At 38.8% G+C, this 23871-nt stretch overlaps 3 protein-coding genes across 10 annotated transcripts; all 3 read right to left on the bottom strand.

Annotated features, from left to right (window-relative positions):
• Positions 1 to 944: 944 nt before the first annotated feature.
• Positions 945 to 7452, bottom strand: cdc37 (cell division cycle 37 homolog (S. cerevisiae)). Of its 3 annotated transcripts, XM_077496341.1 has the most exons (9): positions 7270 to 7357; positions 6690 to 6784; positions 5857 to 6138; positions 4109 to 4214; positions 3905 to 4020; positions 2093 to 2215; positions 1809 to 1991; positions 1667 to 1738; positions 945 to 1447 (listed from the first exon to the last, which is right to left on the bottom strand). In XM_077496341.1, the coding sequence occupies exons 3-9, from the start codon at positions 6121 to 6123 to the stop codon at positions 1307 to 1309; spliced, it is 1008 nt and encodes a 335-aa protein (XP_077352467.1). In that variant the 5' UTR covers positions 6124 to 6138; positions 6690 to 6784; positions 7270 to 7357; the 3' UTR covers positions 945 to 1306. The 3 variants fall into 3 exon arrangements, with proteins under 3 accessions (XP_077352467.1, XP_077352451.1, XP_077352459.1); XM_077496325.1 differs by lacking the exon at positions 6690 to 6784 and having other exon boundaries at positions 7270 to 7452; XM_077496333.1 differs by lacking the exon at positions 7270 to 7357 and having other exon boundaries at positions 6690 to 7233.
• Positions 7453 to 7510: 58 nt separating this feature from the next.
• LOC144001794 (vascular cell adhesion protein 1-like) lies at positions 7511 to 15237 on the bottom strand. Of its 6 annotated transcripts, none has more exons than XM_077496363.1 (8): positions 14799 to 15237; positions 14568 to 14673; positions 13239 to 13381; positions 12808 to 12885; positions 11753 to 12019; positions 10038 to 10370; positions 7820 to 8853; positions 7511 to 7739 (listed from the first exon to the last, which is right to left on the bottom strand). In XM_077496363.1, exons 4-7 carry the CDS (start codon positions 12860 to 12862, stop codon positions 8582 to 8584), a joined length of 927 nt encoding a protein of 308 aa, XP_077352489.1. In that variant the 5' UTR covers positions 12863 to 12885; positions 13239 to 13381; positions 14568 to 14673; positions 14799 to 15237; the 3' UTR covers positions 7511 to 7739; positions 7820 to 8581. The 6 variants fall into 6 exon arrangements, with proteins under 6 accessions (XP_077352489.1, XP_077352499.1, XP_077352506.1 ...); XM_077496373.1 differs by having other exon boundaries at positions 13239 to 13312; XM_077496380.1 differs by lacking the exon at positions 14568 to 14673.
• Positions 15238 to 16461: 1224 nt separating this feature from the next.
• Positions 16462 to 23805, bottom strand: LOC144001787 (intercellular adhesion molecule 1-like). The gene is made up of 5 exons (XM_077496351.1): positions 23449 to 23805; positions 20833 to 21105; positions 20411 to 20740; positions 18528 to 18782; positions 16462 to 17032 (listed from the first exon to the last, which is right to left on the bottom strand). Exons 1-5 carry the CDS (start codon positions 23489 to 23491, stop codon positions 16878 to 16880), a joined length of 1056 nt encoding a protein of 351 aa, XP_077352477.1. The 5' UTR covers positions 23492 to 23805; the 3' UTR covers positions 16462 to 16877.
• Positions 23806 to 23871: the final 66 nt, after the last annotated feature.

Below are 23871 nucleotides of genomic sequence, written 5' to 3'. Positions count from 1 at the left end.
TGACACTCCATGATAGTAGAACATAAACAGGAGAGGACTTACCTTTGGTCTATCCTTGGTCAGCACAATCAACTTGATGTAATAATAGCTAATGAGTCATGTGGCTCACTTTTTTTCTCTCTCTCTTCCTCTCAATGTCACTCAAATGTATTATTGTAATAACCTATACGCCGACATAATCCAAAACCTTGCAAATTCAAAATGAAAGTGAAACCAAACACACTGGTCATTTCTGAATATGCGTCATCCCTTGCAACACCTCAACATGTAAATTTCCCAGAGGGAGCCATCCAAAGGGATCAATAAAGTCAAGTCTAAGTCTATAGGTCAATGGAAGTGAACAACCTTTGAACTTTGACACAACTTCAATGAGCAGGTCAAGTATTAACTAAACATTATTTTTTTTTACTTTGATGGGGAAAATTACAAAATAAAACAGACCTGGGAGAGCAATTTATGAAATGGATGCAAAATAAGTCCAAACACATGCAACACAAGCTTCTGATAAGCCACATAGACTTCATTGCTCGGCGATGGTGGATACTGGATGATGTGCCACATACCCACAGTGTAGGTACATTCGAAGTGCTATCTCCATGAATGAAAATGCTTATTGTCTGTGTGGGTGCTCTTTTCCTTACTCTGCTGCAGGCTTGGCTTTCACAAGTAGAAGTCAGAGTCGTCAAGGTCATCGAAGCGGGACTTGCTTTCTAGAATTGCTCAATTGAGTCAGAGATAGACATATCTATCTTCAAACAGGCTAATTCGAGCAAGGCAAGAAATCGTGTGGAAAATATTCCTTTTACATGTTACTTAAAATCACATGTACATTTCATAACGCAAACTCATTTATTGACTTTCAATTATTTCCTATAGGGAACTAACTTAGGTTTGTGATTTGGAAGATACAAACCAATAGTTTTATGAAAAACAAAACAATGGTCTCAAGGATTTTGGTAAACTTTAACAAGTTTATAGAAAATACAACCAGACTATAGTGATCTGCTCAAGTTCTACATGTAAAATCAAACAAACGAGTTTGAAGGATGGGGGGAAATAGTACTTGAGAGTGCAGAACAAATGTTGTGTCCAAGAATGTCAAAAAAAAAAAAAAAGACCTCAAAAAGACAAGCTGTGGTTATTTCCCAAGCATAATTCATCAATAATGAAGGACCGCCAATCCTTTACCGATAAGCTCGATGTGTGTCTAGCTTGTTTTTCTCACAAGGCAAACTAGTCGCTAATGGAGTTGCCGTGAGTTTGCAGCAGGCTAATTAAGTACATTCGCAAACGGCCTCCCTGTTGGTCAGTCCTTTTTGGCTTCTTCTGGCTCTTCTTTAGCATCCTCGTAAGTGGCGTCTTCTTCTTTCTCGTCCCCGTCGTCCGGCTTGGAGTTGGGCACCCAAAGGCCGGAGTCGATGCAGCGCTTCATGTGCACCTTGGCCTCCTGAATCCCAGCCCCACGAAATGGACACAAAACAAACAGTTAAGTCTTTCTAGCATGGGTGGACAAACTTGAGTTAAACAAAAAATAATGGATGGGTGGATAGACAGCAAGATCTGATGACCTTTGTCCAGTTGAACTCCAAAATTGTTTGACATTTGAAAATACAGTCCAGCTCACATCACCTGGTCCAATCAGGTACAACCAAAAAAAGTGGCTTACCGTTGGATCCATCTTGCTAATAACGTCTTGCAACATTTGGATGTCCTTGTCGTCAAAACATTTCTGCATCTCCTGCAGTTGTAAAAAAAATAAGTGTGAGACACTTGAAAGATGAACGTTGATAAAATATTAGAGGATTGACCTGTGGTAGACTCTCGTACACATCAACAGGATCGAGTCCTCCTGGTCCTAACCGCTTCTGTCGCTCTTCTTCCTCGTACTCCTTCATGGCCTTCTCGATGCGGATCTTGGCCCTGCCGCGTACGCGCTCCTTAAAAGACTCCAGCTCGTCGTTGAACGCATCCTGATACTGTTGATCGGATGTCTGCGGAAAAAAACGGATTGCCAAACTTTTTTTTTTTTTTTTTTTTTTTTTTTAGGGCCAAAAAGTATTTTCAGTAGCAGCCTTGAGGCACAGCAGCCCACCTTGATCTTGGCAAAAAACTGACGAAAGCATCCTCTGGGGTCCACCTTGAGGCTTTTTGCCAACTCCAGAATGAACTGCATGACGATTGTCTGATGAGCCACTTGCTCCATCAAGGCATGTTTCTATTGAAAGGCACCAAAACAGATGTTTTGTGCTTAAAAGGACATTTGTGTATCTGTAAATACTGTAGCTATAACAAAAGTGTTGCAATTTATTGTGGTACATCAGGAGTTTAAGATACTCTTCAGATTGGGGCTCATTCCCCAGTCGTAGTTTGTCATAGTACAAACCCTGGAATTTGCTCACATTGGATGATTCAAATTAAAATTTCTGTTCAATCTTGGGCATAGGTCCTTCAAACTTCTTCCATGTGTCCTGTTGTAGAAAATCGCCAGCAAATTTATAATTGATTGATTGAAAACATGTGTCATTGGATATTTTCTCCAACTTTTCAAGGGGCAACACATTTCACTGGGGAACATGGTTTCCAACTTTTCACATAGGTGCCTTGAGATACAAGTTACTAAAATAATGTTTTAATAAGGAAAAACAGCACTCTATAATTCTGCACTTTATGCAAACAGGCTAATAGATTAATTAAATAGATCATAAAGAATTAAACAGGTTGTGCATGAGTTAATGCTTCAATCCTATTTATTGTGCTGCGTCTTGGCCACCAAAGGCTGTACTATAGACAAAAACAAAGAATAATAATATTACTTCTTATTCTACAACTGTGACTCAAGCAAGATGATGTAATATTGGTCATCCTTTGTAAAGGATAAAGAATATATTCATGTGAGTACTTTTATTGTCTACATGTGGTTTGAAACCACAACTAGCGACGCTGACCATTAGCATGTCAACAGAATTTTGCATTGTTAGCAATAAACAAAGCCAACTTCCCTAAGGCAAAGCTTTGCGATTGTGTCGCTGATGTCGGGGCTGAACCCCCCTAAATTAAACTTTTGTAAATTTCATATTTTTTCACAAATCTATTGTACTAGTCAGGCCATATACACGGATTTTATTTATTTGTTTGTTTGTTTTTACAAATTAACCAATCAAAAGTGTTGAATATGGCTTAGTTGTTCTCTTTGCCGATGCATTGTTTTCGGCTTGGCAGCCACAGGAGGCGGATGCGTTTTTGCTCTGCTCCTCTCCCTTCTCCTGATGCTCCCTGCTGCTTTTGTCTCGTGTTGTGTCTTAATTTAGCCTCCCGTTGTGTTTCTTCCAAAAATCCAACTATGGATTTGGACAGCTGGTCTCTCAACACAATTGAGAGCACTTTCTCAACGAAAAGAGTTTGTAGATGGCTGCCGGCTTGCCCTGAGTGGACGATTCCTGTATTCCTATTTATCATTATTGCCCTCTGAGCTCCAGCTAAAAACTCAAGGTCGACTGTTATTATTGTCGGCCTGTTGCCAAAACAACTGTTAACTGGATTCCCTCCTGGAAGGGATGCTGCCGGACGCTTTCTTTTCACTTTCTTCCCCTTACATCCCGCGTCCTTCGAGTGAAGACATCAATTGGGACACTTCCTTCAACACCTCCTCCTATATCTCTCTCCTCATGAGCTCCCAAGTTTGCAAACTCCCCTTAGATGACATCAGAGGCCAACAGTGAAGTAGCGACAAACGCGTTGATACTCTAATCTAGAAAAGCTTCAATGACTGATTGCTTAACAGCATAATGCTTATTAGCCAGCTAAAAATTCCCATAGATGAGCTAACATTTCCAGGCATATATCACCATCCATCCATCATATATAAATATAGTTGAGCTAAAAAATAAAAAATGACAGTGTATACCTCCTCCACTTCAAGGTCGATGCACATAATGACCAGGTAGTTGGCCGTCTCCTCGCATACCAGATGAGGGTTGTCAGACAAGTACTTCTGGCTGTCATCCCAGCGCCGGAGCATGCCTGAGGGGAAGACAACACGGCCGGAGGATTTAGCACACCTCTGCGGACGAAGTACGTAACCATCAGCGAGGCCGACGCCAATCCTCACCAAAGTGTTTGATCTGCTTCTCATTTTTTTCCACAAAGGTCTTGTGCTTCTTCTCTTTGTCCTCTTCAGACTCCTCCACCACTTCGGGTTTGATGTTGACGACACTCTGCAAAAACAGACCCAAAAATGCTTCAGGAAACCACAAACGTATGGTTTTGAGAATTTGGTCAGCGGCTGGTGGAAATTTCCAGTGAAGACGCATCACACTATTGCGTTATCTGAAGAAGCACAGATGAGGTCTAATTCAAGCACAGTACACAGCGTTGTCATTTTGTAAACATACTTTATTAATATTAAATGGACGGTTATCTCTCTTTTTTTTTTTTTTTTTAAAGTAGAGGTGGCCACAAGTCTGACAATGACACGCGTTTTGGTGATTTTGCATTCATACACCACTACAAGAGATTTTAAGTTAAACAATCCACATTTCATTGAGGACTCATAATTGTCCACAGGTGAAAATGTGAAAAATTGTTTGTCTATATGTGCCCAACATTTGACGGCAACCAGTCCAAGGTGTACCTCTTGCCCAAATCATTTGAGATAGGTGACCCTAATAGGTGGCACTCGTCTATCAACATTTCTGAAGTGTGAGCTGATATACACAATACACAAATATCTGTTCCAGCGTTAGACAAAGGTTTTCAACTAGAGTGGCCAGTTAGTTTCTAGATGTAGTAGTAAAGTTGATGTTGACAAACACAATAGGAAAAAAAGATGGATGAATGTCATTACAGCTTTTTTTTTTTTTCTTTTGTCCGCTCTGTAAACAGTCAGGGAAGATTAATTTCCCTACGGGGACCAATAATTCTAATCTAATCTTTTGATGCGATCCAAATGATAAAAGCCAAGCTACCTATATGTTTGGTTTTTACCTCACTATCTAACAAGGTACTATTCAGTTAGCTAACTAGCATCTGTGAAAGAAAATAATTTCCAACCCTTTTGCCCCCAAAGTCACTTTCAATCACTCATATTAACCAAAAATTAAGAAACGTACAGCAACAACAAAATGTCTTAGTTGAACGTACTCACAAATAAAATAAATGTGTCTTAAATGTTTCATTTTGTGAATTGCCAGGGCAGAATTATATCAAGATAATCCATTTGGATTAAGTTCATATTTATTCAATGATAAAATGACGTTTGATAGTTAATATGCATTTTACTTTAAATAACACTTTCAATAATATTGCGTGAATATTCTGTTGGTGACACTGAGCCGGAGGGGTAGAACGTGCAGCTGAAAAATCAAACGTGCCTTGTAAAATATGTACCGTAGTTACATCAATGACTCGTGTGGTACGCCAACTCCCTGTAGTGGTAGGCAAAACAATCAATGAAGTAAATGTTCAACTGAACGATTTTGTTTTTTTGAATCCAATACATTGTTTTTTTTTTTTCAGTTCTGTTGTCTTTAACTTATCAATAAAATATATTTTCGTTTAATGTTGTGGAATAATTTGTTTCCAAATAATTGTTTAGGTACAATTTAAATTCAACTTTTATGTGCGACACATTTTAATTGAATCATCCAGCAGGTTTGTGGTTTTCTATAAGTGTTAACGCTCAAACTGCATGTTACAGTGGCTTACAATATTACTAAATCAAATTTTTAGGAAGAAAACCTCTGCCTATTGGTCTTTGTAGCAGTACGTGGAGAGCAAAGTATTTTTTTGACATGGTACTTAATGTAAAATGTTTGAGAACCCCTGCAGTATATGTACTGCCCACGGGGTTGCCCCCACCTTGCTGAAGCCTTGTTTGCTGAGCGTGTCCACGTTCCACGGCATCTTCTTCTCTTCCCGGGCATGATCTTCCAGCTTCCTCTCCCAGTCGCGCTGCTCCTTCTTCAGTTTCTTCTCCTCCACCTGCGCTTTGCTCAGGTCAGCCTTGCTTTCGTCCGTTGTCGACAGGCTCAGCTCCTGGATTTTCTTTTGTACTTCTGACATCTTGCGGCGGCACTCCGCGAGTCCCTTGTTTAGGTCTTTTGTTTTTTGCTGGAATTCTTCCATTCGCTCCACACGGGCCTGGAAATGACACATTCACTGTTGGCTTCAGGATGGATTTATTACATTGTTAGTGACACTGTAACTCTGAGGCATAGGTGGCAGCATGAGAAAACGCCTTGAATTAGATAATACAATAAGCAAATTATTTAACGCCTGTGGCCAGTGAAATAATGCGGTATTACCTTGTGCATGTAGTTTGTATCAACAGTGGAAACGGCTATATTTTGTGTTACATGAATATTAATGCTCATAAAACAAATACACACACACACACAAATGGAAATACTGGTATCATATCACAATTTTGTCACGTGTTTTTGTTGCATTTACTGCATTTGAGAACGCCATAACGTGGCACCATCTAGTAATATTAATAAGATGTCCAATAATGCATGGTGAGATACATCTCTAGTAGAGTGAACCGAGACTATATTATTTACATTATAGCAACTGTATCCTTGTGTATCAAATAAATTGTCATCAGTTGACACATCATGAATTGCAAAAATCCTCGTGGCTTCACTTGACCTACTATTCATTCACTGTCGGATCCTGACATCAATTTGTACCTGGTGTCTCCACCTGAAGAGACTCGGTGTGTCGATGTTTGGGTGAGTGTCATCTTCGTCGTCCGACACCTCAATGTGGTCCCACACGCTGTAGTCTATTCCGGACATATTTGAAGAATCTCAAAGCAGGTAGCGTTAGCTTTTGAGGGGCTAGTGGGATCCCGCTGAAACAGCGAAGGTCTGACGAATCTAAGTTGAACTGATAAGCATTAATCGAGGAAGATGCTAAACTCTGAAGTACGTCGGATTGCAAGGGTCGTAGTTTTTGCCTCGACTAAATAGACAATAAAAAAAAAAACTAAGTACTGTAAAAGCTTAGCGTTACCGTTAGCGTTAGCCTGCCGAGAATTTCTAGGAAGTACTGCTGTGCATTTCCTGTGTACGTCTTTACGTCACGCCATGCCGCCCTTACGTGTTAGCTCTTCCCGCTCATGAAATATGCACCGAATTTTTATTTTACAGTACAGTAATTCAGTTTTTTTTAATAGCATAAAATGTAAGCAAACTCAAAATTTTAAATATCAAAGTACAATAATTCATCTTTTTTTTTTTTTTTTAAACCACTCACACACAAGCTTACTTCATGTGAGCCACATGGGGTCTCCCAGGCGGAGGAGCGAACCCGCGCCAACCGGCGCCGAAGGCAAATGACGGTTCCACTCCTCCACCTGGAGCCCCAAAAGCTGCCATTTGTTTCTGCTACGCGTCGTACGTCTGACGTCACGACGTTAAAAAGGAACATCACGTCTAGTCTGCATTTCATGTAATCGGTTAACTCTTTGACATTAATATCATAATATGAATAAATCACATTGTAAACATTTCGCTAATATATTAATATTTTATTGAAGAAATAATAATCCAGCTAATCATGATTTCAGCACATAAACAAGACATCACAAGCCGACATGTGCTACGTGCTGGGTTTCCTCTCCGTGTGTTCGGGGTCTTTAAAACCGGAGCAGCAGAGGGAGTTTGCGCCATGTATCCGGCAGCACCGCCGCATGTCATCGATCACATCCGCACACATGCTCTCCACATACTTGTTAGCTGTCGGAATGGAACCAAGTTAGCGTTGTGCACACGTTTGGAAACATGTAGTCTACAGACGCATTTCGAGCGCGATATACCTTGTAAACACGCCTGGATGGCACAAGCGTACTTTTTGCAAGGGTCCTTTGCTGGCATTGCTGAGAGGAAATGTCTTCCGCCTTCGCCTGTAATGTTTTGATCACGTGACGCACAGCGAGCATTGGAAGTGTCACAGCGACATTTGTTGACTAATGGTGGTATGGCAGTGTAACAATTTATTCGACAGACACATTTTGTTTTATGTTTTATTGAAATTAATTTATATACATGACATTTAACCCATTTATATATTCTACTATACATACTGTACAGTGAAGGGTTATAAAATTCTGCAAAGAAAGCATATCCTCTTTGCTTCAATTTTATTTTTAAATAAAATGTGTTTTCTCCAAAGACTGACATGTTGATTTATTCATTCTCAATGATTACAATGACATTTTTTTTGCCTACAAATGGTACAAATTGTAAGGATCCCAATTTGTACTCTTGGGTTGCAATTGGTGGATTGCCCAGCTACAAGTCATTTGACCCTTGAAGGTACTACAAATGTAGCACTTTTTTTAAGAAAATGGATGGATGGATAAATCCACATGTTGAACTTCAGATTTATAGATGCCACTGTGCTAACTGTTGTGGTAATGGCACATATCAGGAACGGCTAAAGACATTGGCAACTATATTTGAAGAAATATACTAAATGTACTGTAAACTTAACTAGACATCGATCTATGTTAAAAAAAAAAAAAAAAAGACATTTAGCATAAATACTGAATGTGTTGTAAAAATCCCTGGTGGTTGGATCACACCTTTTGTCTACCTTTGCTCTTTGCTTTGACAGTGAACTGCTTGCTCTTTTTCCCAAGCGCGTTGGAGGCGGTGCAGGTGTAGGTTCCAGGCAGCAGCGAGGAGGAGGTAAGCACGGCTTCTTGGTCATTCTCCCTTTTTGGCTCCAGCTCCGGTTGCCAACTGTAGACGGGTGCCGGGTTCCCTGCAGCGGTGCAGTTTATTGTTGTTTCACCACTTTCTGGCACCTCCACGCTTTCTGCCTCAGGACTTTGGAATGTCGGAGGAACTACAAGGGGGGAAATAATACGCATCAAATGTTTGGGAGGGGGTGGATCCATCCATCCATCCATCCATCCATCCATCCATCCATTTTCTGAACCGCTTACTCCTCTGTTATGGCAAATTTAATGAATGTGTATTACAAAAAAAAAAAAAAAAAAGTGAATGTGTATCTGCCTATTTTTGAAAATGTGTCCATGAGGGATCTGTTCTGCACTTTAACTAATTACGGCCATGGATATTTATATTCATCAACTAGAAAAATCAAATTCACTCTTATGTTTGATGTGTTTCTTTTCGCAAAAAGCCTGCCCCTTCCCCCCTTTTTGATCAGAAACCAGTGTTTTTGGTAAAACCAAGTCATTCTCTACTGCTGATTACTGATGAACAGAAGAAGCTAGTAAACTTTTTTTTGGCTGATATATTTTTTTCTTTTGGTAGGTTCTGTGATAATGTGATAAAACATACTTTTCTGTGGGTCTTGATAGATCAGCCAAAATGCTCTAAAATGACTAGAAATATGGGGTAATATGCTTTGAAAATGTCTGGTAGTGAGTTGAATAACAATTAAAAACAAAAACAAAAAACAATAATAATGAAATGTAAAATACAGAAATAATGAAAAATTAATCAAATACAAACAACTTGAAAACAATTGTAAAAGCAATGAAAGAGACAAAAATCGATTTAAATTAATGTTTAGATATAAATAAATAAGCTAATTATAAATATGATGAAGTCACAATACAATTAAAAACAAAACAAAGGGAATAAAAAAAAACAAAAAAAACCCCACTAATTTTACAGATTTCCATAATAATCATCCGCTGAGTTTCTTCACCCATGACTAGCCAGGCTGTGTGAAAATCAGCACTGTTTTCAAGCAACAGCTAGTTCCCGGTTCCCGGTCTAAAACACTACACACAGTGACACTATCATGCAGAAACTCTCACATTGCCCATTAGTGTGATGTCCCTGATATTAAGTCAAAGCCAAAAGGTAAGCAGAGCTCCAATGTGGTATAGTGGTAAAATAGTTTATCTTTGGTCTATTTTGATGAAAGCCTGTCACTGATATGTTATTAAGACGCCTTGGAACTGTCTTATATAGTGGGGGGAAGAAATGCATCATAAAAATACTGTTGAAAATTGCATGCCAGGCCCACCGCTGCTTTAGAGGATTTCAACTCACAGTACACAGATGCTCTCAGTAGCTCAGAGGTGATAGTCGGCGGCGGTTGCGGTCCCTCCGGTCCAAGTTCCAGCTCGGCTACGCAGCTGTACCGAGCGCCGTCGTCAGCCTCAGAGGGAGTGATGACGAGGATGGAGGAGACTTGTACCGGCGAGGGAGAAGTCAGGTCGGTAAAGGAGCGGTTGTACACCTCGCTGCGCCCCTTGTACCACTTTAAGTTGAGGTACTGAACGGGAGCAACGTTCTGGACCTCACAAAGCAGCTGGTACTCCTTTCCTGCTACCATTGGCCCGGTATGATTCACCACCGTGATAGTGACGCTGTCTGGGCTTTCTGTGTGACAGAGAGAGAGAGAGAGAGAGAGAGAGAGAGAGAGAGAGACACAAATAAAAAAAATGCTAAAGTACAATTATGTATACTGTAATTTAAAAACAAACAAACGAAAAGTAATAACCACAATAAATTCAATAAGAATAAATATGACAAAAGGAAAAAAAGTAAAACTAAATGAGAATGACAAAATAAAAATAATAATAAAATATAACCTAATATAAAAAATAGATTAAAAAATAGACAATAAAAAAATCAATAGAATCAATAGATAAATTATAGAGATTTAAAAAAATATATATACACACACATATATATATATATATATATATAAACAAACACCACAAAATGATAGAGAGAAGCAAATATTTAAAAAAAAACTAAATTACTCAAAATAGTTACAATACTGTACATTAGAATAATAATTAAAAAAATTAAAAATAATGTAAAAAATACAGAGACAAAAAATATGAAATAAAACAAACACAATCATAAAAAAATCATAAAAATATTAAACAAATAAATTGTAACAACAAATACAGTGAATCATAAAATAGGCCTAATAATAAAACAAAATAAAAAACAAATACAGAATAAAGAATGTCTTAAAATCATTAAAAAAAAGAAAATGTATTGTTTCAACAAGGAATAAAATGATCTAAAAATACATTTTAAAACGAATAGAGTAGGACCAAAACAAAATTGTGAAAAAATAAAAATAACAAAAACAAATCAATTTAATAAAAATGTATAAAATGATCGTAAATAATCAAGTGCAAATACAAAAAGAATATTTAAAATATAATACTGTAAAAACTAATAATAATAATAATAATAATAATAATAATAATAATAATAATAATAATAAAGCGGACAAGCGGCCGAAATGAGCTTCCTCCGCAGGGTGTCCGGGCTCTCCCTTAGAGATAGGGTGAGAAGCTCGGTCATCCGGGAGGGACTCAGAGTCGAGCCGCTGCTCCTCCGCGTTGAGAGGAGCCAGCTGAGGTGGCTCGGGCATCTGGTTCGGATGCCTCCTGGACGCCTCCCTGGGGAGGTGTTCCGGGCATGTCCCACTGGCGGGAGGCCCCGGGGACGACCCAGGACACGCTGGAGAGACTATGTCTCTCGGCTGGCCTGGGAACGCCTCGGGATCCCGCCGGAGGAGCTGGTTGAAGTGGCTGGGGAGAGGGAAGTCTGGGTTTCCCTCCTGAAGCTGCTGCCCCCGCGACCCGACCCCGGATAAGCAGAAGAAGATGGATGGATGGATGGATGGATGGATAATAATAAAAAGAAAGATGGCAAAGATGCCAAAATAATACAAAAGAAAATAAAGCTATAGTAACGTGCACAGGGCTGATCTAAATGATGTCAAGTGTTGATCTCACTGTAGAGGACGAGGTTGAGCTTCTCCTCACACTGGCGCGGCGTTGTGAAGAACACGCCGTAGCAGATGGGCTCCTCGATCCAGTCGATGAGGCTGTCCACCTTCCACTGGACGCTCGAGCCCTGTTGCGTGTGTGCGGCGCTGATGGCCGACTCCCAGCCCAGCACGCGCACCGGCCGGGTGGCCTCACAAATCACGGACACCGGCTCTCCGAAGCCTACCACCACCCTGGCGGGCTTGAGGACGAGGGAGCAGCCGTCACCTAAAACTGAGACAAAAACAGTCAACTTAAATCCAAATAGCTCCACGGGACCTTGACCTTTTCGTGACATGTTTTGAATCAAAAACAAAAATAGCCCTCTTGTAAAATATATATATAAAAGTGCAATAAAATAGATAGTTGTGACTGGGTGTAGCTAAGCCAAAAGTCACACACACAGGAGTCTATTTGTCCGCATGTGCTTTTAATTTATAAGTGATGGGGCCGAGTGAGTGACATCAGGAGAGCTGATCCATTTTCCTTGCAAGTGTTTTTGTTTTTGTGTGTTTCACCATTTGTCGTGTTCAAAAAATGGCTGAAAGTGCATCAATGTGTGGCTTTTTTTCCCCCCTCAATGCTCGAGAGTGTATTCATTTTGTTTCTTTGCTGCTGCACTTGCAGCTTGAAAAACTTGTAAGATTAGATCAGCCACTTATAAGTCAAGGTACTGTGTTTCTGTTTCTAACAAATACACCACTTGAAAGTGCTGTTTCCAAATTGAGTGATTTAGGGGATCACAAGTTACAGCAAAATGTGCTAATAAGGGGAAAAACAAAACAAGTACTCAAGGTCCACGGGAATTTTACATGCCAAAAAACCCCCCAAAGCATCCAGAGCTATTTAGGGGGATTTTGTGTCGATAATTTATACTGCAAAATGAAGAGCAATGACCTATTTAGGGCTGCAAAGCTGCAGACTAGCGTACGTCACACATCGGTTGACATCAACAATCATTCTCACCGATTACCGTGCCCCTAACCCCCGAAAGCGTACAAAAGGATAAAATAGCATCCTACCTGAGCAAAACATGCACAGTGCCACAATCCACTGCAGAGGTGCAACATTGGCCATGTTCACTTCACGCTGAAGGAGCTCTGGATAAGAAAAATCCCAAGTTACACAAGCTTGGCAAACTCTGCAGGGAACAATGCTTGTTGGACACAAGGGCCCCCTTCTTCTCAGCCGACTTCAGAGTGTGTGTGTGTGTGTGTGTGTGTGTGGGTGTGTGTGTGTGTGTGTGGTGGGGGTACAGAAGGGAAAAACTTAATGCTGATTTGAAAGATGGAAGGAGATCCCCACTGACATCAAAATAGAGACATGAAGTTAATGCCGTTACAAAATGGTAAGCAATTAAATCTTGAATTAATATGATTATTTTCACTTTCATGTGCATTCTTGGCCTGCCAGCCCAGCAGGCGGAAGTGTTGCTGTTGATTCCCAGACTCACACTGTGATCAGAATGCTGCATGTCACGACTGCCACACCATTGGATGCTCTGGAGTGCATTTACAGTGTGCGCAGCTGCATATCACCACAGAACAAGAAAAAAATGCAATGAAATGAGGTTGGAATCACTTCAACTTTTGTGTTCTGAAAACAAAGGAAACATACAGTACAGTTAACACAGATTTTTTTTTTTTTAAAGTAGTATACTACCTGACAAAGTTTTCTTCTGAGGTTTACAGCCCCCCCCCCCCCCCCCCCCCACACACACACACACACACACACACACACACACACACACACATACATACATACATACATACACATATACATATATATATATATATATATATATATATATATATATATATATATATATATATATACATATATATATATATATATATATATATATATATATATATTTATATATATATATATATATATATATATATATATATATATATATATATATATTGTAGTGATTGGAACATAATTCACCCACGGAACGTTGGGACGAAGGGGGAGTTTGTTAGGATGAAAGGATAAAAGGACGAGATGTTAGTAGGTCTGTGAGCCTCGCGCAGAGTGAGTTGTTGTTGCTGTTAAACGCTGAGAAGCTGATGTCAATAAATCGCCGGTCTTTGGCTCCGGACTTCAACACTCTGCCTCCGACTCCCGTCACTACTCGCTACAATATATATATATATATATATATATATATATATATATATATATATATATATATATATATATATAAAGGAAGTATTCAAGGTCCAATTTGTAATATTTTTTACTAATCTATTAAAGACTGGTTTAGTAGCACCTTGAGATTCAAGTTTTATTTGTTGCGTGACCACGCTTGCAAGTAAAACCATTTTTGTCCATTTGAAATGAGCAGGGTAAACCTCACTGGTCTGTTGTGGACGGGAGGGGAATGTAAAGAACGAGGCAAATGAGCAGACTTTACATTCACATCTAATCAGTATGGCAGCCTCGCACCGTGTGGGTGAATGAGAGCAGCATCAGGCCAAGAGGGGGCCAAAGCAAAGTAAAGTCTGGCACACAAACAGTTAAAAACTAGCAAATCAACCTGTATTCTACTTAAAGTGGAAGTCAACCCAAAAATGTTCTTTACAATGTATTCTATATGCGCCCACTACTTTAAACAGAGTACTGTATTCTGAATAACATTGCATGTGCGTAATATGTGTAAGCAGCAAAAGCCACAGTTTTATCTATCTCAGGGCAGGGCAGCCATTTTGTCACTTGCTGTTGACTGAAAATGACAACACAGTTGCTCAGGGTTTAGGTAACAAGTAAACACTCTCACCTTCAGAAAACTGGTGAGCTGTGACCGGGTTGGTTGTTACCTAACCTGGCAATAGCCAGATCTGGTACCTCTCCACAATAATTTCTTTGGGAAAAGGCGGGACATTCTGTACAATAATTCGAGCTGATTGGTCAATGCAATATTCTACACAATTGTTTTAATCAATCACGGCCACGGGTGAAAATTTCATGTTCGCTCTTGTCGAAGGGGCGAAAAGCATGAACATCTTACCGGCTTGCTGTTCAACATTCAACAAGGAAACGGTGAGTCATTCTGCAAGAACAGAATTAATTGTAGCATCCATTCATCCATGTTAGGTTTGTTTGTTAGCTCCGGGGTCGCTGGTTTCATCACAGTTGTATATCCCGCCCCCAAACACAATCACCAATCGCGCTGTGATTGGTCCGAACCACCAGTGGTTCAGAACGGCGGTTATTTGCGCGAGCGGTACAAGATGTATTCTCCGGAGTTTGTGAACTCGCAAATACCGCGAGAATTCATCTTACAAGGTTAGTTGTTACCTGAATCCTGAGCAAACATTATGTCAATCTCAGTCAACAGCAAGTGGCAAAATGACCGCCCCTGAGATGGATAAAAATGGGTGGATATTGTTGCCCAATTCATATTCTACACAGGTAATAACAGTTCAACATTATCAGCTGTGTCACACAACTGTAAAAAAAAATAGATAAAAAAAATAAAAATAATCTGCTGTGTGATAAAACTAAAATGAGGAAAAACTACTCACCTTCTGAAGACACCAAACATACAGCATTCAGGGCACTACTGTAACCTAGTGGAGGTTTGGGGTACTGCAGAACTAAATAATATGATCTGAGTAGGTAGGCCTAATATTAACATCACGAATTTAAAATAAAGTGAAACTACTGTTAACTGTAACACAAGTGTAAAAATAAATAAATAAATAAAAAATAAAAGTTAAATACTAAAACTAAACAAGTTAATTAAAAAAAAAAACACTAAAATAAAGAAAAGAAAGAAAACTCATCTTTTGAAGACATCCTGAGCAATACTATCACCTAAAGCCATTTTGAAGTATTGCAGGGATTGATGAAATGATCTTTTACTGTAAGTGACTTAAATATAAAGGGGACAAATTATGAAAAAGCACTTTTGCGCCAATAATTGGGTCACTGCTGACTCCTCTCGCATGAAAGAAAAAAAGAAGAAGTAAATATTGTGTTTGCTGCCTGTTTCTAAGAAACATTTGGTCTAATTTATCTCGTAATATATATTTAATCCAAAAGTGTACAAAGGCAAGAACAGGTTGCTTTTTTTTTTTTTTTACATCATAGGCACTGTCTATGTCCATTTAATGTTTAACTTCAAGTACAACAAAGTGAATGATTGTCCTGATAACACACTTGCGTGATAACCCTCACACAAAACACATTCTTTGTTTGCCTTTATATTGTCAATATACAGTAGGCGTTTTATTATACATGAACTGTGCACACTGATGTTCAGCAGTCCATTTTGACAGGGATTGGTTTGTCAGAAACTTCAGACATGCAGTTATTAGACAAAACATTATTATTATTATTATCAGTAATTATTATTATGAATTATTGGGGCTTTCACAACATAATAAATATAAAGGTTTATGAAATGATTTTTAATTTAAAAAAAAAAGTGAGATCAGCAAAATTAAAATAAGTCATAGGAACAATAATGAACTTGAACTTATGCTAAATACTCTTTGGTTTTTCTTGCTATCACAATGTTGAAGAGTGTGGAGTTAATTAAAGCATTTGGCTCCATGTTTTATACCTGCCTCCAGATAAGTCAGTACCTCACCTGTCCTGAACCTCACCGCACGCCACTGGCTTGCAGTGCAAAAATAAATCAATTTTCACAGAACTGGGCAAGAACATATGCAAATTATCCTGTATTAAAATAGCTTCACACGCGTACAAAAAGGAGCAGCAAACACAAATAGAAACACATCACACAAAATACAAACAATTAAAGCATATACACATAATGCAAAACAGCAGCTATACTGCTTACAGTTGCACCTTAAAATGTGGATGTGCAATTTGGAATCCATAATTCACCATTAATTAGCAAACAATGAACTCAACTTGCTCTTTTCACAGTCCGTTTACCATTCTTATGCAAATTAGGTAAAAAAATAGGCATTTGTATACAAGTACACACACATACAGTACCTATACACAATATATAAATAAAAAAATAAAAAAAAAACTCAAGTGGTGAAAATAGTGCATGCACACTTTGATTGTAAAATTGTAGTTGTAAAAATGTAGGGAGGGAATCAAACAAGGCTCATACAGGACCTGATGTCGCACGTCCAGGAAGATAGCTGCCCTTGTTGCAAGAAAATGTCCCTTGGGGAGTGAGAAAAAAAAGCCCCAGAATGCCGAGCACGACTGCCAGGGCCACAAACACTCCGAGTACCGCCGCCAAGGTTGTTTGAGTCCCTGCGGGAGACGGGAGTTTTCGTTATTGTCGCGTTAAGAATTGTCACTCTGCGACGGTGTGCTGCCATTCATTTTCTGTCTGAGACACACCCCACATCCCACAGCCAGTATGATGACAAAAAAGACAGCAATTAAAATCCCAGCAGTGGTCCCGGGGCGACTACCTGATGAGGGAGGGAAAACAGCAATAACCAGGTGAAAGTGACACAGCAGGAAGGTGAGGAATATGCCCCGACCGATATGGATTTTGTTTTTGTAGGCCAATGCCGATTTCGGGGTGGGGGGGGGTAATTGATAATCAATTAATCGCCCGATTAATGAGTGATATAACTTCTGTTTTTGTCCCTTACCACTAACAACAATAACATTTCATTATTTTACAAAAACTTTACAAGAGAGAGAAATTTTCAAGTAGAAAAACATACAAAAAAGCCTGAACTGATGAATTTAGCTTTAGATTTGGGCCATATATGCACGCAGTGCATTAGTAAACATGAGTGAAGTTACTGGCAAAACGTGATTTTTGCATGATGTCTTTTGACGTCCAGTCACATTTCTTCACAATATTTCGTTTACCATGAAGTGATGACTTCAGACACCTTTCTTACATGTCAAAACATGTCCCTTTTTACAGAGTTGCAGTTAAAAATATGTGTACAGAAACAGGAGCCAATGTCAACACCAGGGATAATTTTTTATCATTTTGGAATTTTATTTTAGTTTGTTTTTATTTCGTTTTGACTTTTGTTTTTTAAGTTTAGTTAGTTTTAATTGGTTTTCAGTGTGGTTCTGTTTTAGTTACTTAATAAATGCTTACTTTTAGTTTAATTTTAGTTAGTTTCAGTATTATTTAAAAAAAAATGTATTACTTGTGCACAATATTTAAAAAACACCATGGGAGCGACATCATCTGAAGGTGCTTTGCTAATCTTTGCTGCTGCTGCTAGATGACGTCACTTGTGTGACATACTTTCTTTTCACCTTATTCCGGTAATATAAATTAATTATCAAAGACCAAAACGAAGGAGAGTTTTGTTATAAGTATAGTTATAGTTTTGTAAACATAAAATGTAGTTTCAGTTAGTTTTTTTTTTTTTTTTTTTTCCAAAAGCATTTTTGTTTTTATTTCATTAACGAAATTGGTTTTTGAATTTAGTTTTCAGTTTTTTCGTTAGTTTTAGTTAACTAAAATAACCTTGGTCAACACTGATAATCAACATGTATAGTACTTACAGAGATTGCATCTTAATGGGCATATGAGAGGATGGAGAAGGATGGAATTCATACAGAATAGCATTCTATCCACCATGCATCTCCTTCACTTCCTGCCCCTACCTAATGAAAAGTATGAACTGTTTCATGCGAAAAGGAGATTATATCGGTGTTTAATTGGCAAACCTCTGGAGGATTATTGTTATTTTGAAAAAGTCTAATATCGTGTAGTGTATATATATATATATATATATATATATAGTGAAGATGCTGAAGAGCTTACTTGCAGCTTGGGTGACAGTGAAGTGTTTGGTGACGGTCCCCTCAGAGTTGACGGCAGCGCACTCATAGGTGCCCGGATGCTTGAAAGAAGAGTCGACGAATATAGCTTGTGTTCCATTTGGCACTTTGGATGCAGAAGGAACCTTCCAGCTGTATTCCGGCGCTGGGTTCCCTGAGGCGCTGCAATTTAAACTCATTCGGCCGCCAACGGGAAGTGTCACAGTCTCATTCTTTGGTTGGTTGAAGGTCGGCGCGTCTGTTGATACAACATTACATTTACAGTTCCGGTTGATATCCATTCCCAGCGCATGTTAGCCCTGATTGGCTCCTGTCTTGTCCCTACACTGCCTGGCTCACTGCTCATCTTGTACAATTTACTCAAGTCCTATCCTATTTGCTACTTTACCCATCCAATTTTCTCCTGTTCTGTCTATTCCTATTTGCCAGCTGCTGCATCCTGCGCACTTCTCTCATCTGTCTTGTCCTGTTCTCGTTGCTACCGGTTGCATCCCTTGCTCACATGGTGTACCACTGCCTGGCTCATTGCTCCTGTCCTCTGTGCTTCTGCCCTGCCCTATTTACTTCTTTCCACATCATATATGCTTCCATTGTCTAATCCTGTCCTGTTTGTTACTTGCCGCATCTCAGATGCTTGTGTACTGTTCTGTTCTGTCCTACATTCTCCTGTCCTGTACTAATTGCTACTTTTTTAATTCTATGTGCTCCTGCTTGTCATGTTCCACGCCTGCAGGCTGTGCTCTCAGTTGTCTTGTTGTTGTAATTACAGTTTGAGCCTGACCTTCGGCAGCGGCCATGAAACTTTGCACAGCTGATGCTTATCAGCAATTATGTCTTGTATATTTAACTCATTTGCTCCCAAAACCATATAAATACGTTCTATTTTAAATATTATCCTCCCAAAGACGTATTCATATGTTTTTTATGGGGGTTTTTTAATGCTAGAGCAGCCTCTCAACTGCAGAGAATGTTTGAAGCAATGGTAGTTATTACAAAACCAGCCAGAAGGTGGCAGCAGAGTATAAGAGATCAACCAGGACCAGGTTTCAAACAAGCTGATTTCCCCACAGTTCTAAACAGATTTGTGAATAATGATGAAACTTAGCTATATTCTAATGCTATTTGCTGCAAAACGGAAACAGATAGAAAAATACTTTTTTTTTCCTGATGAAAGAAGAGACATTAATCTTTCTTTTGGTGGTTTTCATGTTTTGATAGCAATAGAACACAACATTCTGTGGGCTTTGCAAAAATCAGTCCAAATTCAGTAAAAAACAGCTGGGAGTGAATGAGTTAAGAGGCTGCTTCTGCTCCTGTCTTTTGTCGTACTATTCGCTTGCTCATGCCTCTGTCCAAGATAGCCTCGACTCCTAGACCTTGTTTGCGACATCGACCTTGATCTTGCCTTCCGGTTTTGTTTCTTGTAAGTTCTTGAAGATTTCTCTTGTACTTTGCCTTGTTGCCCTTTTGGATTGGCTCAAGTGTGTTTTCGGTTCCACATATTTGTTGCGTGTGTTTTTTTTTGTTTTGTTTTTTAAATTTGCTCTTGCCATTGCAAGCTATTTTATTTAACTTTTGCCTGTGTGCTTAATCTTTGTTGTAAATAAATCCTTTTGTAAATTTACTTGTCCGTGATTTTGGGATCCCCTGATACTTAACACTTATGCCTAGTCCGATCCTATTTGCTGCATCCTTTTTACACAAGGTGTTGGACTGCCTAGCTCAAGACTCCTGTCCTATTTACTCATCCTGTCCAGTACTCATCACATCCCTTCCTCACAGAGTGTAGCACTGCATGGCACATTGCTCTCGTCCTGTCCTTTTGCTTTCCTTGTTACTACCATTCCTCACTTGGTGTAGACTTACAATGCACATTCAGCTCGAGTGGCTCCGACGATATCTCTGGAAGATTTGGCCCCAATGGACCAAAATCCATCCTTGCCACACAGCGGAAATGCTCTCCGTTATACTCTCTCTTGGCTAACATTGCGTGGCGAAGCGATCTGGAAACTGGCATATCAACGCCAAAATCGTCGAACCACACTTTGTCCAAACGCTCATTGCGATGGAGCAATTCCAAAGAGGCATTACGTATTGGTGCAACCTGATTGACTTCGCACACCATTATAAAGATTTCCCACTCCCTGAAGAGGCCAACATGATTTTCCAATGATATGGTCACATTGTCCGCCATTTCTGCAAGGAGAAGTGACAAAGTGAGGCTCACAGTGACGTTGACGCAGAGCTGGTGAAGTATCATCACGTCCACACATTAAAAGGCAACTTACTGTAGACGGTGACGGGCAACACCTTAGTACACTGAGAACCATTGACATTGGCATAGCAGATGGGACGCACACGCCAATGTTGCAGAGAATCTATTTGCAAGGTGAGGTTGGACACGCCCTTCACCAGTCCCGTTCCTCCGTATGGCGACTCCCAGCCCATTCCCTTTGTTTGATTGGATAAAGACTTGCATACCGCCGAGACGGAGCTGCCGAAAGGCACCACCACACTGGCAGGACTCATTTCCAGTGGACAGGAGGTGCTCACAGGCTTTGCTGGAAGAATACACATGCACAACGTAATCAGATTTAATAGTTAAATGCATTATACAAATGAAGAACTACACTTTTTCTCTCCTCTTCAGTGTATTTTGGCGGCAGTGCGAAATAAAGCTAATACTTTGTTACTGTACATAAGTATATGTTATCTGTGCTTTACTAAAGTACAGTAGTACTTTGGAGATAATAAAATCACTGCGAATGTGCAGCTCTTTTGGTGTGCACAGCAGGGTTATAATAGTTTAGGATTTTTCATTATATTTAGTTTATATTTTGTTTTGAGTTTTGTTTTTATATCTAGTCAGCTTTCATTTAGTTTAGTCTCTCCCCCCAAATCCTTTGTTTTAGTTTAGTTTAGCGACACGCAGAAAAAGTATCACAAATCCCAGCTGACTTATTTGACCTGTTTTGCGGCGAATGGCCAAGCATTAAATCAAAATAAACACATCTGAAATCAACCTAAAAGCTCATATAATAAAGTTATTGACAAAGATGAAAACGAATGACATTTTTACTATTATTTTACTTTCGTTAACATAAAATGTAATTTCAGTCATCTTTTGTATAATAATAATAATAATAATAATAATAATAATTAGGGGTGTTAAAAAAATCGATTCGGCAATATATCGCGATACTACAGCACGCAATTCTCGAATCGATTCAATAGGCAGCCGAATCGATTTTTTAACATCCATTTTTGATGAAAAAATATTCAACAAAACGTCTAACTTTCACACCTTAAGCATGGAAGAATGTTATATTAATGGAACATTAAGCCTTACTATTTTATTTTAATGCTATTCTAACATGAAAAAGGTTACAACCTGTTTGTTAAATACAGTGGCTCACAGTTCTAACACTGAAGTTTGAGATCAATAAATAATACATTTTCATACAAATCTTACAGTGTACATGTACAAGTTTACTGAATGGTATTTTCTTAATTGAGTAAAAAAAATCACAACAATCGACCTGTAAATTCATATCGGGATTAATCGGTATCGAATCAAATCGTCAAGTACTAGGCAATTCACACCCCTAAAAAAAATAAAAAATAAAAAAAAAAATAAAAAAAAAATAATAATAATAATAATAATAATAATACATGGAAAATAAAAAAAAATAAAAAAGGTTGTTGTTGTTTTTTCAATTTTAGTTTTTCATTATTTCATTTGTTTTCATGATCTAATAACCTTGGTGCACGCCTTGGCATACTGAGTTGCATTATGACATGTTTACACGGATATACACACTGGCCATTTCTCAATATCAAGAATGCGGAATATGGTCTCGTGAACTCAGTAAAAAAGTACGGTCTTCCTAAGAATGTCCCTTTAGAACGTACTTCCGAAGAATGGGTGTATGTATGTATGTACTGTGTGTATGTTTCGCTTTTTGAAAAAAATAAATGGTGTAACTCACCCCTTGGACAAACTTAAGTCCACTCCTCTGCCATTTTGAGAACTCTAAATGCATCTTTAAGCTATTTTGCCAGCCAAGACTTCACAACTAACCAACCGATGCACACGAGGCATACTGCATTACATGCATTCTTGGTTTATGCGTACTTTAATTTGGAATGGGACTTGAGCTGTGACTGATGACGTTTCACAAAGTCACAAGGATGTAATTATGGAAAAAATGACAATTGAGAAATGACTAAACAGTAAAAATTCCTTAGTAGGCTTCAGAAATGTTATTTATTGCAGACAAAAAAAAAGAATATATGCCTCTAAGTATTGTTATACCGTCTGTCTACATGTGTTGTTCCACTGTTTGTGTTCAAATACTTCAAAGATTTTGGAACAGATATTTGCTTGGGCGTTTTCCTTTGTTTGTTTGCATTATGCACAACAGATTTTCCAAAGCCAAAGCTATGGGGTTGTTTTATCTGTCTTTATCATATATTTAGTACACAACCTGTGTCTCCACCTATTGCCATTCACACACTTTTGCGTAAATAAGAGTACATTTAGACGAGATCAATTATCATTTCAGTGTATATACATTTTTGACATTGTTTGTTTCATTTGTTTCTGATGAAAAACACTGTATATGCCTTGGCTGAATAAATGGTTGGAAAACACTAGATTTATTGCCCTAAGGGTGTGTACTTCAAATTTGAAGTCACACGCGGTTGGAGACCACGAGTTCCACTGTTTTAACGCACACAAAGTTTTTCATAGATGGCGGCGTATTGCCGGGTGCTCACACCGGTATTCTGTGCTCACAACTCACAAAAATGTCATTAAAACAAGCATGCATTTACGACGCGGCTAAACTATGCTAACATAATGTGAATAAATACACAGGAGTGGGGGGAAAAACAACTCTTACCTGCATAGTACGCTACTAAGAAGCTGAACAGGATGACAATCATCGTCAACGCGACAAAACAGAGAATACTAAGACGTTTTTTAATTGTTTTGTTTTAAGATGGTAAAGGACTTCGTTCCCTCCCCTTTGCTGGGTTAAAAAAACAACAACAAAAGTACCGAAAGTAAAATTAGAGCTGCGAGCTGCGTTCAAGTGTTGTTCAGTAATGATAAAATGCCAGGAGTAATCGGCGAGTACAGCCCGTACCACAAGACGTCAATTCCAGGTGCGTCATTGTTATAATTTGCGCAAAGTAATATTTCGACAGATTGAAAAATCCGGCCAACCGCGTCATTGTGTCAAAATGTAATGAGGGTACTAGCTCGCCTGCTGCTTTTCAACATTCCATTCTTCACGATGACTATGAAAGCATCACGATAGTGA

The sequence above is a fragment of the Festucalex cinctus genome, chromosome 1, assembly GCF_051991245.1.
Source record: "Festucalex cinctus isolate MCC-2025b chromosome 1, RoL_Fcin_1.0, whole genome shotgun sequence".
In the NCBI taxonomy this organism is placed as follows: Eukaryota; Metazoa; Chordata; class Actinopteri; order Syngnathiformes; family Syngnathidae; genus Festucalex; species Festucalex cinctus.
This window is presented reverse-complemented; position numbering and strand designations above follow the sequence as displayed.